Genomic DNA, 14,939 nt, shown 5'->3' with positions numbered 1-14,939 from the left:
AATGTAATATGATGAATAGCACAGGATCACTCACACACCAGTGGTTTTCCATGTGTGGTAAATATTAAATACAGTTATATATATTTAAATAGATAATTAATCCTTGTAGAGGGTGCGGTGGCGCAGCGGGTTTGGTTGGGTCCCACTCTCTGGCAGGTCTGGGGTTTGAGTCCTGCTTGGGGTGCCTTGTGATGGACGGGCGTCCCGTCCTGGGTGTGTCCCCTCCCCCTCCAGCCTTATGCCCTGTGTTAGGCTCCGGTTCACTGCGACCTTGTTTGGGATAAGCAGTTTCAGACGGTGTGTGTGTGTGTGTGTGTGTGTGTGTGTGTGTGTGTGTGTGTGTGATTACTCCTTGTTCCACATCTAGCGACGTTGTAGCTGTATAAACTGATGAATCACTGTAAGTAGTTTGGTGTAGAAATCTTATACTCTAACTCACCTTGGAGAATGGAATCAGATAAAGAATAATATAACAATTGTAAAGTATGACAGTTGTTATATTTAGCTATTTATGTACAGCATGCATGAAATATTGATGCCTTTAAGAATATTTGCCATGATTTTCTATTGTAGGCGTTATAAGGTATAGCCAAACCTACTAGTGTGATCAGTGACAGTTTCTCCTTTCTGCTGTTGAAGGTCATTTGGTAAAAACCACATTAAACACAAATTACTGTAAGCCACCCCCCCTCCAATAGCTGTCATCTCTCATGATGACACTCATGCCACACAGTCCAAGAGAAAATAACAGTTCCATGTCTTCACACTAATGACATATTCGGCACAGATTTCAGGGAAGCTAAGATGTATCATCTAGTCATTGTGGGCATTTTGGATTTTAACAAACACTTGATTGATTCATGCAGTGGTTAGTTTGACCAGAGATGGCTTGCTATTGCTGCGACACATTTCGGTCATTCATATTGCACAGTGAACATACCTGATAACGTTCTCGTACCCTCGGCGTGTGGCAGAATGCAATAAAGGCTGTAACGTATTGCAGTGCCATTTGAGGTCAAATTTTCATATTTAGAGGACATTTTATGGGGCGTTTGTGCTCTTTTGACAATTAGTTGTCTTACCCCTGTGTTAGGTTTGAACCAGCACTCATCTGTTCATACGGGAGATGTGCTAAATTGAAGAAATGAGCTGCTTGTCACTTTTTTTAGTTACTTACATTGAAATTTATTCTTTTATCAGACAGTTTCTTCCGAAGCGACACAACTCCTGAGTTGAGTCGCCCCAGACTATTCATGTGTTTGTGACTGTATCCTGTGTTTTACACTGCTGTGTTTTAATTTTGCTATGATTCATGTACTTAAATCTGGCATACAGCCTTCATCTTCCTTAGGCCACTTCTCGCACACATGTAACATGGTAAGTGAACAAAATCATTTTTTAAAAATTTATTTTATAAATAATTGCTTTATTAATTATGATTAATTCTGTTTTAATGTGTTATGCAACCTTTTCCATGTGATATTTGGCACCATGCAGTTGAAGGATTCAGGTTTGAACTACCGATCCTGCTATGGTAGCCTTGATCAAGGTACAGCTGATACAGTAAAAATTACCGTGCCTTATAGATCGATAATTAAAGTCTCTGTCGGTGAAAAGCGTTGGCAATATACACTCACAGGTCACTTTATTAGGTACACCTGTTCAACTGCTCGTTAACGCAAATATCTAATTAGCCAGTCACATGGCAGCATCTCAGTGCATTTAGGCATGTAGACACGGTCAACACGATCTGCTGAAGCTCAAACTGAGCATCAGAATGGGGAAGAAAGGTGATTTAAGTGACTTTGAACATGGCATAGTTGTTGGTGTCAGATGGGCTGGTCTGAGTATTTCAGAAACTTCTGATCTACTAGGATTTTCACGCACAACCATCTCTAGGGTTTACAGAGAATGATCAGAAAAAGAGAAAATATCCAGTGAGCGGCAGTTCTGTGGGCAAAAATGCCTTGTTGATGCCAGAGGTCAGAGGAGAATGTCCAGACTGGTTCGAGCTGATGGAAAGGCAACAGTAACTCAAATAACCACTCCTTACAACCGAGGTATACAGAAGAGCATCTCCGAACACACAACACGTCGAACCTTGAAGCAGATGGGCTACAGCAGCAGAAGACCACACTGGGTGCCACTCCTGTCAGCTAAGAACAGGAAACTGAGGCTACAATTTGCACAGGCTCACCAAAACTGGACAATAAAAGATCAGGAAAACGTTGTCTGGTCTGATGAGTCTCGATTTCTGCTGTGACATTCAGATGGTAGGGTTAGAATTTGACGTAAACAACATGAAAGCATGGATCCATGCTGTCTTGTATCAATGGTTCAGGCTGATGGTGGTGGTGTAATGGTGTCGGGGAGATTTTCTTGCCACACTTTGGGCCCCGTAGTACCAGTTGAGCATTGTTTAAATGCCACAGCCTACCTGAGTATTGTTGCTGACCATGTCCATCCCTTTATGACCACAGTGTACCCATCTTCTGATGGCTACTTCCAGCAGGATAACGTGCCATGTCACAAAGCTCAAATCATCTCAAACTGGTTTCTTAAACATGACCATGAGTTCACTATACTCAAATGGCCTCCACAGTCACCAGATCTCAATCAAATAGAGCACCTTTGGGATGTGGTGGAATGGGAGATTCGCATCATGGATGTGCAGCCCACAAATCTGCAGCAACTACGTGATGCTATCATGTCAATATGGACCAAAATCTCTGAGGAATGTTTTCAGCACCTTCTTGAATCTATGCCATGAAGAATTAAGGCAGTTCTGAAGGCAGAAGAACTCCGCCATGGACGGTCCGAAGCCCGGCTGAGAAAGGAGGAGGGTTGAGAATGGGGCTAGCTACCCCATGCCATAAAAACCTTGTCAGTTACAGAAACGCCAACAAGGAACATTCAAAGCATCTCAGTCAGAGACGCCTGGAAAGCCCTTGTTGGTTGCCTATGCCCCAGGAGGGGTGCAGGTATAAGAAGAAGGCAAAAGGGGGTCCAACCTGGTACTAGCAAGGTGTACCTAATAAAGTGGCTGGTGAGTCTAAGTAAATAATGATAGCCTGTCTCACTCTTACTGTACTGCTTGTGACATACTGTTTGTAAATCTTCTCCTCACTTCATTAGTGGTACTAGTGTGGCATTAGTGTGAGCCAGTGGGGGAAAAAGATGGTGTGAAATGATTTGTAATTTCTTGGGGAATAATTGTTTGCACGAGTGTATAGCTGTTGACAGTGTGTGTAGGTGTCGTTCGTGGTGTCGCTCCGCCGCCAGCCCACACAGATGGCTACGCTGCCAGAGGGACTTTGCGCCGTGGGAAGCGGTCCAGTGTCGACCGGAGCGAGAAAGAGACGGGAAGCGGAAAGGTGCCAGGTACGACACCTCCTCAGCTTGCCGACGTGTCCCTCGGGCCCTGCTTCGGAAAGCCTGGAATCCACATCAAAACGCTTCTATTTAAAGCAAGGGACAAAAATAACGCGCAATGATGGCATCGCGATGTGTCCTGCGTCATTTAGAGGGAATTCTACATCCAGGCCAAACAAGCTATGTGCTAAAGCAACTAATTTCTTCTGATATTTATTCTTTCATCTGACACTTCTCTCTAATGCAACGTTAAGCTGTTTACACTGGTTTACCGATTTATACAGCACGGTAGTTTTTACTTTATCACTTTATGGTACCTTCATAGAGGTACTAGTAGGTGATAGGATTTCAACCCAGGTGCTTGCAGTGCTAAGCGATGACTCTAACCACTACGCCCTCTGCTGGGCCTTTTACTTTTTTCTAAAACTTGTCTCCTGTTGCATATTATAAATGTGACACAGATTTGAGGGAGAGATTTTTTAAAAATTCATGGAAAATCGACTTATTCTTTTCCATGGAGAGGGGGTTTGTTAAGGTTTTTCTGATCCATCAGTGGGATGCATCTGTTTTATCCTCTGTTGGCTGCTGCAGTCAATCCTTTTCAAGCTAGAAATATTTACCCGCACATGTTGTGCATAAATCTACCCACCCGTCAGTTGGTTCTAAGTGCTTCAAACATTTACAGGTGGCCCCCAATTTACGGTGGGGTTATGTTCTGCGAAACCCATCGTAAGTCGAAAATGCATTTAAGTGACAGACTGGGAGATGCAGACCGCTGCCGCTGCCCAGCATCGCGAGAGAATATCACTCTGCACATCGCTTGCCCGGGATAAAATCAAAATTCAGAATTTGAAGTACGGTTTCTACTGAACGTATATCGCCAGCTCGCCATGGTAAAGTCAAAAACATCGTAATTCGAACCATCATAAGTCGAGGACCACCTGTATTTCGTGTATACACCGTTACTTTGGTTTCTCAGCGGTTGGGTCCCCCTCTTCACCTCCCGTGTCTCCCCAAAGTGTTCATGCAGTGTGCATGAGCGGGAAGGTGACAAGGTGATGTGACATGACGGCGTGGGACCTGTGCTGTGGTATCTCTTCATGATGATGATCACCACGCCACGCTATGTCAGAACAGCTGGTATCAAGGCCCCTCTGCTGATCTTTCACGGCGTCTCCTGCCCGCGGGGTCAGTCTTCGTTTTAGTAACGAATACAGTGAGTCCTTCGAAGCGATCGCTGAAATGGACAGCCTCGTGGAGGGAGAGAGCAAAACTCGTACGACCAGTTACGTTACAAAACGCTAATTTAGCAGCCAGAATAATGGTCCTGTTCAGAAGGACCTATTCAGATTCTACCTTTATGTTTTTTATTTATCTGACACTTTTCTTTAAAGTAACCTAAAATATGAGGTTTTTACACTAAGCTACTGTATTTACACTGATTTACCTATTTAGACAGCTGGGTAATGTTTACATCATCAATTCAGGGTAAGCACCTTTATCAAGGGCACTACAGTAGGAGATGGGATTCAGACCTGGGTCCTTCAGGCACACACTGACAGCTCAACTGCTACATTACCTGCTGCACTTGGTTTATTTCAGGTGAACATGTTAACAGTGCAGAGGAATATTGGGACATATTGATGAAGTATTTTTACTGCACTGCAGTGACGGAGTCCTGTGTCTCTCACCTGATTGGTCCACGGCCAATAGCTGCCCTCACGGCACTTCCCTCCAGCTTCGCCTGTCCTTCCTCTCCCTCTGTCTACATCGCCCTTAGGGATTAAATCTCCTGCTTCAAAGACTTTGATGAACATGATTTATGATGCAGTGGAGGACACTCTGGATGGAAAACAAACCATTGTTTGTGTGTGGGCACAGCAGGGGGCGTAGTGGTTAGAGCTGCCGCCTTGCATTTAAATCCCACCTCCTGCTGTTGTTTTCTTGATCAACTGGTACAGTAAGAATTAACCTGCTGTATAAATGGGTAAATCACTGTGAGTAAACAAGCATTTTATGTCCCTTTGGAGAAAAACATTGTCTAAATAAATAAATGCAAATGATGCCACATGCAGACTCATGTCTTTGGTGTTTTCCACTCTGAAGCTAATATAGTGCAATAAACTTTTTTTTTTTTTTTTCTATTTCCAAAGCCAAAAAAGCACACTGTTCTGTTGCAGTTCTCACTTTCGCTTCCAGTTAGTGTTTTTTTTTTTTTTTTTATTTGCCTTGGCCATGAGGTTTATCATGGCTGCTTGTCTTTCTTCTAGTCCCCATCCAAACAGAGAGCTCCGTCCAAGTGTTCTGCTGGACGTGAGCCCTCTGTCTCCCCGAAGCCGCTGGCAGAACGGTGTGGACATCCGGTGGGACGGTCACCAAAAGGGGCTCTCTATTCCCCAGTGCTGCTCAACCCCATAGCTCATGTTTGATGAAATTCACGTTTCCCAAGTTACTGGCACAAAGAGAACTCATTCGGGTGTTGACACAACATTTAAAGCCCAGCTGTTAGAATGGGATTAGAACATGCAATATTCATCTCTATTGGCCTCAGCACTAAAGAACCATTTCCATATATGCTTCTGAACTTGGATCACAGCGCACCATGAAAAGGCAAAAAGCAATCCTTTGACTGAGGGTTGTGCGCTTCACACTACAACACTTTTTTGTGTGATCGCTTTCTGTTGTGCGGGAAAGTCTCGTCTCACATAAATGTGTTGAGCATAACAGCTTAGATGGAGCCCTTTGCGTAGGATGCTGTCGTCACAGCTCAGCCAATGAGAGCCCAGGAAAGGTTGGTACGCAGACAGTAGAAGGTGGGGAGGCGGAACTGATGGTGTTTCGCCTCACCTTGATTTGGTAGTTAACAGAGGGTTAGAGAGACCGACGTTCTGGGAATCCAGTTCCCCGAAGCTGTCCTGTTCCTGTCCATCCGGAAAGTGTCCGCATTTCAGAGTCACAGTCAAATTTCTGAAAGCCTGAGTGCTGAGAGGGAAAGCCTGGTGTGGTCGTTGTCATGTTTAGGTCAAGAAACACTTGCATTTTGTACTTCATTACATGTGGCCACCTGTGGAACAGGCAAATATAGCAAACTATGACAAATTTAGCTATTTATTCAGTCATCTGACACTTTTCTCCAAAACAGCTTACAATTATTTACCCATTTATACATCTGAGTAATTTTTACTAGAGCAAGTTTAGGGTAAGTACCTTACTCACTGGTACTACAGCTGGAGATGAGGCTCAAACCTGCAACCTTTAGATCCAAAAGCAGTAGCTCTAACCACTACACTACCAGTTTTAGAAGTTAATTTGTTTCATTAATCCCATTTAATCTCATCCCGGGTGTGCATCCCCCTCCACCTTCAGCCTTGTGCTCAGTGTGTCCGGAATAAGCTCCAGCCCGCTGCGACAAGCAGTTTTTGAAATTGGTTGGTTGATTGGTTTCAGTCTGACTTTCTGGGCAGCAGGTGGCATAGTGGTTAGAGCTGTTATCTTCCAGTTAAAGGATGCAGGTTTAAATCCTACCTGCTATTGTAGTCCCTTGATCAAGGTGCATGCCCTGAATTGATACAGTAAAAATGACCCTACTACATAAATGGGTAAATTAGTGTATCTTAGTTAACAAACCCAATATTTTAAGAAAAATGTGAGAATGCTTGAGAAAGACAGCGAAATAATGGATAATAACAGTCCCAGAGTGTCTCAGCTGTCGTATGCTCAGACCAAGGCTACACACCTCATTACTGACATGCAGTATGGTGCAACCTTGGTGTTCAGAGAGGAGTTTGCTGGGATTAACACCGAATATGACACATGACGGAAGGAACCAACATTTTGCATAGCCTACCGTGTTGTCAAATTGTGCATCGGTTGGATGGCAAACCATCGGTTCAGACCCTCAGCGGGGATCACGATGAGGAGCGGAGCCGACGCTCCCTGAACAGAGTGCATGCTGCTTTATTCATAACAATGGCAATAACTCAGCTGCCACCTAGCGAGGATCTGGCTTTTGTAAAACAAATGCATGTCAAGAATACAAATGACTTACACGTGCTCTGAAGAGCGGGTATGCAAAACAGTTTGACTGTGCAACACGCCCCTTTTAGACGGTGCCGATCTAAAGGATTTCTGTATTTCTGTCAGAAGAGGTGAGGCCTGATCAGTGTCACTGTGGTTTCGCTGGACACGTTTCTGGCGCCACGTGGCACTTCCAGCCATCTGGGGTGCGATTCTTGGGGTCTGAATCCTCCATCATAGCATTTGATTCGTCCGATTCATAAATCAGACACACGTTAACGTGTTTAGCTGACACTTTCTCCTTAGTGACTTACGATGTTGAACTCATTATTTACCCATTTATACAGCTGAGTAATTTCACAGCAGTTTGGGGTAAGTACATTGCTCAGTACAGCTGGAAGAAGGATTCGAACCGCAACCTTTGGGTCCAAAACATTACACTACCAGCTACCCCACACAAGGCACTGTTACACTGATGTGCGTACAGGACCGATTTCCAATGTTTGGCACATGTAGGGGGACAAACAGCTGGATGCATGTTTAAAGAGCTGGGGTTTAATCTTCCCCTCAAAGGTTCAGCAGCAGGTAACTTCTACTCCCATAGCTGCTTCATGAAATCTGTTTCAGCATACATGACTTCATTTTCTCCAAAGTGACTTCCAACAGATACTATATAGTGTTATGAGCCCACACACCTTATTTCCCAAGGTGACTTACACTGCTAGATACACTACTTACACTGGGTCACTCATCCATACATCAGTGGAACACACACACACACACACACACACTCAATCTCTCTGTCACTCACACACTATGGGGGAACCTGAACAGCATGTCTTCGGACTGTGGGAGGAAACCAGAGCACCTGAAGGAAACCCACCGAGACAAGGGGACAACATGCAAACTCCACACAGGCTGGGCGGGGATCAAACCCATTTCCTCTCGCAGCACTTACAGCAGCGCTACTTGCTGTGCCATCGTGTCACCCAGGGCGGCACTGGGTTCAACTCCAGAGCCTCCAGTGATCCCTGTGTCACACTGACTAGGGGTGGGGGGGCAACTGGGGATGGTTAACGCCCCAGGATGGTTGGGTCACCAGTGTGCCGAGTGTCTTTCTTCACTTTGTACACATCAGATCGCACTGCTGTCCCTGGTGTGTTTCACCATCACAGCTGTCAGTGCGAAGCCCCTCTTGGGAATTAAACACGTTGCTCCTCAAACATTTTCGTCAAAGAGGACGCCTGACATGTCATGGAACATGTCAATATTAATTATTAATATCATGATATTAATATTAATTTCGCACTCATTCGCATATATATTTGTCACTGTGGTCTGTTCGCGGCGTCCCGTGGTTACCACAGCAGCCACGTAAACAGGGTAAATGAACGCGTTTCACACCGCCGCGGCCAGCGCGCTCAAGACGGGGTTCGAGGTGGCGTGACCGCGCTCTGCGCTCGCACCCGCGACACGGGAGCCCGCCCAGGAAGTTGGCGAGAGCGAGCGCATCGTGCGCGCGTCCCGCCGCGAGAGACATTGGAGTAGGAGAGGAGCGGCTCGAGAGGGACAGGTGTGAGGAGACGCGAGCCTCGGGAGCGACTTCGTCTTCTCATCATCATCATCATCATCATCCCGAGCGACTCGCGGCATGGAGTCGAAGAGTGTGGAGAGCATCTCGGCGCGCGTGGAAGCGCGGGGTCCGGCGGCGGGCGGTAGGAAGGACGGCAGTCACTCAGCAGCATCTCCCCTCATCATCATCATCATTGTAACTGGTACTCGTATTGTTGTCAGTGTTGCACCGTTCATTGTTGGTGGCGAAATCAATCAATGTGCGGTCGTGCACGCGCAGGACAAGTCACAAGTTCTCTCTCTCTCTGTAGTCTGTTGCTGTACTTCTGCCTTCTGTCAGCACGCTTGAACTGACAAAATTGTGCGTGAACGAGCACAAGAACAGGTAGCAGTTCGTAGGGACGACCACGAGTTCGCTGCTACACGGTGATCGTGTGGAAGGGACGCGCCGCGGCTCCTGCTGACCAGGTGCTCAGCTTCGCGTTTACCTGGACGAGGGATCCGGACCCGTCCGTCGTTGACCAATGACGTGCAGCTAAACATGTGCGTTCAGTTCGCCGAGACCCGTGAATGAACCAATCACAGTCGCCGTTACATGAACATACACCTTTGTAACCACCAATTCTGGCTAATTTGCCAGTCACCTCTTGCCAGGCTTCTTTCATCTCTTTGGTCATTTTTGTAACAATAATCATCATGACATTATGAATAAGACTTTTTATACATCTTTACTCACACTGCTTTTTAAATCTGTCTACAAGATGACAGTTAAACTTGTAAGTATTTGTACAGCTGTGTTTTTGGGTGGAGGGGGGGTGAGCGGTTAGAAGGTGTGTGAGAGAGATACTGCCAGTCAAGTTGACTTTGACAGGTGCAGGTCCTCTGGAATTTAGTTGTGGGCCAGGTGGAGTGGGTGTGGTTGTCTGGAGTTATACACTGCTCTCATATTTGTAAAGAGTTTAAATAGTTAAAAAAAAAAAAAAAACACCCAATAATTGAGTATCAGAGCTTGACTGAGTGGAATCTAGAAAAAAAAAAAAACAAAATGAAAAAAAGGCAGACAATGGATGGTATCCAGTCAAAGGTGGAGCAGCAGCAGGACAGTAAATGTCACTGTTTTAGTCAAACATCAGGTCGCTGCGTGTGTAAATACTGTGAGTTTCATGGAGAAACCGAGAATTCTGGATGGATTCTGGACGGACGGCGGGGACCGCTGGACGTCTGTCTCTCTCCAGCCGGTACTCGTTTTACTTTCAGTGCCTCAAATGGGATCTGAACCCAGTGGACCAAAACCAGCAACTGCAGCTCAATTTATAGTAGGTGAAGAAGTCAGAATAACTCTTAGCGTTGAACCTCATATTCTGTGCTTTTAACTGTTCAAGGCATTTCGGTTGTGTGTGTGTGTGTGTGTTCTTTCCTACACGTACGTCCAGGTGCTAGAAACCCCTGCTGGGTTTGGAATACATTTTAATTAGCGGGTGATTTACACCCAAAACACCAGGTGAAGTGACCTCCTCTCCAAATGACAACACCAACGCTGTGGTTGACAGGTGACGTTGCGCGAGACCGAGCATGTGCCCTGGGGCCCCTGGGGTCCAGAGTACCACATCTGCGGTGTGAACACGTGACCGAATTCTGGTTCAACACCAGCGGCGATCCTCCAGCGTGCGTCAGCACCGGCTCGCCTGCTAGAGGAAGATCACTGTCCTGCGGATGATGGAAATGAACGAATGTGGCCATGCCATGTCACCGCCAAGGCTCTTGGCATTGTACGAATGCCTTGTGGTTGCTGGTTTTACCAGGTGCATTAACCCTCCTTCTGCTCTTTGGCTCATCGATTTATGGGGAAGCTGCTTAGATCCTCATGGAAAACAACCAACTGTCACTGTAATTGAGACCTTTGGGAGCTCGCATGTTCTGCGCTTCACTCATTCGTATACGGTACGCTACTAACGTCACCCTGAATTCATGAAAAGGGGGTCGGATGGAGGATTCCTCCACTGAGCTCTCAGGATGCCGCTTGACTGGGCTCAGATGTGAACTTGAGTGAAAGTGCGATCATCTCTACATAGGACGTATTTTCATTTCCGAGTTCCTCTCCTCCTGCTGCGGCAGTTATTATGCAGAGGAGATGAGTAAACGTGTCTTCGTCCCTCAGTCCGTCTCATTGTCCTGCAGCTCGAGGACGGTGAAGACTCATCGATTGGGGGGGGATAACATTCCAGAAGTTTTTCAAACTGACCTGAACATGTACCGTACCGTTTTTGTAAAATGAAATATTTCGTTGAAAGCATCTTTTGTGTGACAGGTGCTGGAATGTTAGTAATGTGTTTGTTGCGCTGCTGGATTTCATAAATCGTACAGAGTTATTTCCGGGACCTGCAGTGGCACTGACGCCGTCTTAACTAAATGGTCAGTTGTGTGACTGCAGCTTGAGAAAACAGACGGGTGGGAGGGGCTTTGCACAGGTGAACACCTGGACGCACTCAGTTTCTATGTGTCTGCAGTAATGACCAGCGTCAGTATTTCTTATGAGCTGTAACAGTTGCTCGGTGTCTGTATGCTGATGGGATTTTCTGAAATTCACGTACAGCTGTTTTATCTTTGGAACCTGGTGGGTGTCTGCCTATATTATTATCATTATTATTAGTTGTTTATTTTTCCTCTGTCTTGCTTGTTGTCTTCCTGTTTCTCGCAAGCTCCTGTTTAGTTCACAGAACAATTAGGACGCGTAGCGTAAATTATTTGATGCACTTCAGCGTCTGTAGTGTGTAGCAGCGTCTGTAATTCACTGCACAATCTGGAACGGTGGAAACGTTTTAATATTTTAATCGCTCAGCATGAGGAAGCTGCAATACGGTGTCACGCAGAAAGGCCTTAAAGACCTGACGTTGTGAACAAGGTGGACTCATGTCATTGCTTGTTTTAAGCACCACTCTCCCCCCCCCCCCCCCCCCCCCCCCTTCTCAAACTCTTTATCCTGTTGAATTATTAAGGTAGAAAAATGCCTTATGTGTTGTCACTACCCCGGTTCCTTCAGCTTCGCCGCTCTGCTCTTCGGACCCCCGGCCAAGGAAAATGAAAAAGAGGAGCCCGTTCTGCCATTCTCAGAGTAAAAATATAGAGTAAAAATGACCCTGCTGTATTACGTTGGAAGGGGGTGCAGTGGTGCAGCGGGTTTGGCTGGGTCTCACTCTCTGGTGGGTCTGGGGTTCGAGTCCTGCTTGGGGTGCCTTGGGACGGACGGGCGTCTCATCCTGGGTGTGTCCCCTCCAGCTTTGTGCCCTATGTTGCCGGGTTAGGCTCCGGTTTGCTGCGACCCCACTTGGGAGGAGCGGTTTCAGACTGTGTGTGTGTGTGTGTGTGTGTGTGTGTGTGTGTATTTTACTGGAGCAATTTAGGGTAAATGCAAGGGTACTACAGCTGGAGGTGGGAATCGAACCTGTGACCTTAGGGTCCACTACACAGTTGGCTGCCCCATGTAATGTTTAAATGGGTACATTAGTTGTAAGTAGATCAGTGCACAGACTTCACACTGTGAGTAACCTTGGAGAAAAGTGTCAGATAAATGAATAAATAGTTAAAAATAAAGGCAAACTTCATACCCATCATGAAGTCTCATTCCTGCATGAGGTCCTGCAGTATAAAAGACTCGCTGTTTGGTCTAAAACCTGTGCGTGAACTTTGCTTTCCTCCGAAACTCGTTATCACGGTTGAGGCCCCGTCGGTTGGAGAAGCTCACACACGGGTGCGATGCTTGTGGTCCTTTACACACGTGACATCCTACTTAAACACCGCTGCTCTTAGCGTTGTCAGATAGCATCCTGTGTGCTCCAAGTGTAGCTGGGAATCTGCGAGCACGTCAATCTGTACTGAGAAATTACCGTGGTGCTGCGCTTACGGAGGCGCTCGCACAAAAGCGGAGCCGAATTATACATTGCAATGGAACAATGTGTTGCATAACTGCAAAACCACCTTTTTACGTAATCTCATCACATAGTAGACGAATGGTGAACGTTTACCTTTAAAGTTTACGCTGTTTTTGCACCAGGGAAGGGGTGTTGGTCTCTATAAGACGCTCAAGTGTTTTTTGGCAGCGAGGGAAACATCTTCCATCCCTGTTACGGCCCTGAAAGCATTCAGTTCAATAATGCATGGATGCTTTATTTTTTTTTTCCTCAAATGAAGACCGTGTATGGTATCCGTGGGCTGCGAGCCTTATTCTGCGAGTTTAGATTGGTTTGGAAATGTGTGGTCTGGTGTCCTGCTGACATGAGGAGAAGCACCAATCCAGAAGGCAAATGTAGTAATTATAACTGTTTACCATGAAATGTGCCATTATTGTGTTATTTAGTGACAGCTCCGGTCATGGTGAAATTAGCTGTTTCGGTATGGCGGTTAGAGCTGTTGCCTTTGGGCGTGAAGGTTGGCGGATCAAATCCCACCTCTAGCTGTTGTACCCTTGAGCAAAGTACACACCTTTAATTGCTCCAGTAAAATGACCCAACTGTATAAAGGGGTAAATAACTGTAAGTATTTTAACATTGTAAGTTGCTTTGGAACAAAGCATCAGCTAAATGAATAAAAGTAAATGTTGACTTTCTTTATTAATTGCTAACATATTTAGAGATGAGTCCAAATTGCTTGTTTGTTCACATTACTGTCTATTTTTATGATTATTATTGATGTTGAATCTTGGCCTCCATATGGAGATGGAGTCCTTCCAGAAAGTTCTGTGTTCCACTCGAGTCCTTATTGGTGAAGGGCTGTGTCCACCATCGCTGTGGTTGAGTCCATACATCTGGTTGCTGCTCATCCTCTTCTGTTACCTACAACTTTCCCATCGTTGCTGTCTCTTCGAGAGAATCCAACGCTCTCTTGAGTCCTGTTCCACTCTCCTGTTTCATACCGAAAAGCAGCGGCCAGTATGAGATCTTCCACACAAAGGGTTAATTTTCATGCAGTGTTTATGCACATATGTAAGGCAGCATCGCTGGGAAAATGACTAAAAGAGAGTCAGCTGATGAGCGGCACGCTCATTAACATAGTGTCCCCCTGGGGGAGGAGCTTGCAGAGCTCAGATGTTGGAAGGGGGTCTTTCATCTGTAGATGCTGCGAGGTGAGGCTGATGACGCGCGAGCGGCTCACGGCTTCACGTGTTTGCTCCTCGCTGCTGCACTCGTGTAGCGTGTGTGTGGCCCATTTTAGGAAAACGGGTACTTCCGTGTGGAGTTGAGCTTGACGGCTGTTGCATTTTGTATAAACTGTCATGCCGCTCTCCTGAGATGTTTGAAGATCCGCCTGCTTCTGCCGCGATGTTCTAGAAACGTTCCTCTATTTGCACCACTGTTCTGTGGTTTACCATGCAGTCTGTAAGGTAACGTGAGCGTCAAAGAGGGCAGCAGATGGCTTAGCGGTTAGGGGCTGTCACCTCACAGTCTCAAGGTGCTGGGTTTGAATCCTACATCCTGCTGTTGTACCTTCTCTTAAAGGTACTTACTCTGAATTGATAGAGTGAAAATAACCCTTCAGTATAATTGGATAAATCAGTGTAAGTTGCTTGGTGTACAAACCTAATACTACAAGTTGTCTTGGACAAATTTGTTACAACAATAATTAATAATAATGAAAGGTGCCAATGGGGGCAGCGTACCTTCCTCACACCAGTCACATAATACCTGGATGTGACCGAGAATCGGTCTTATTGTCTATCTGTAGTTACAATTAATGTTTCAAGTCATCCACCTGGTATGAGTTCCTTCAGCTCTGGGATTTTCACCGCTCCTTTGCCTTCGGAAAACCGGGATCAGTTACCGCGGAGCCTCATGCACACCACACCTTTCGGTGTGCGGACGCTCCGTTCGGTCACATTCGTCGTCCCTTTGGGGCTCAGTTGCAGGAAGCATCTGGTGTGGAGAGGAGGTGATGAGAAGGAGGAGAACTTTGCAGGGCGTGGGAAAGTCACTGTTGAAGGTGGC

The 14,939-nt window shown here is 46.0% G+C and overlaps 1 protein-coding gene across 1 annotated transcript in view; it reads left to right on the top strand.

The window, feature by feature from the left end:
• Window positions 1-8,891: 8,891 nt before the first annotated feature.
• kcnip4a (potassium voltage-gated channel interacting protein 4a) overlaps window positions 8,892-14,939 on the top strand; it is a 123,429-nt gene continuing 117,381 nt past the window's right edge. The window contains exon 1 of the mRNA XM_018759617.2: window positions 8,892-9,104. Coding sequence (XP_018615133.1) covers window positions 9,041-9,104 — 64 coding nt within the window. The 5' untranslated portion in view covers window positions 8,892-9,040. The remainder of the gene's footprint in view (window positions 9,105-14,939) is intronic.

The sequence above is a fragment of the Scleropages formosus genome, chromosome 5 (assembly GCF_900964775.1).
Source record: "Scleropages formosus chromosome 5, fSclFor1.1, whole genome shotgun sequence".
Classification (NCBI taxonomy): domain Eukaryota; kingdom Metazoa; phylum Chordata; class Actinopteri; order Osteoglossiformes; family Osteoglossidae; genus Scleropages; species Scleropages formosus.
Note: the sequence above shows the minus strand (reverse complement) of the source record. Positions and strands in the feature narration are given on the sequence as shown.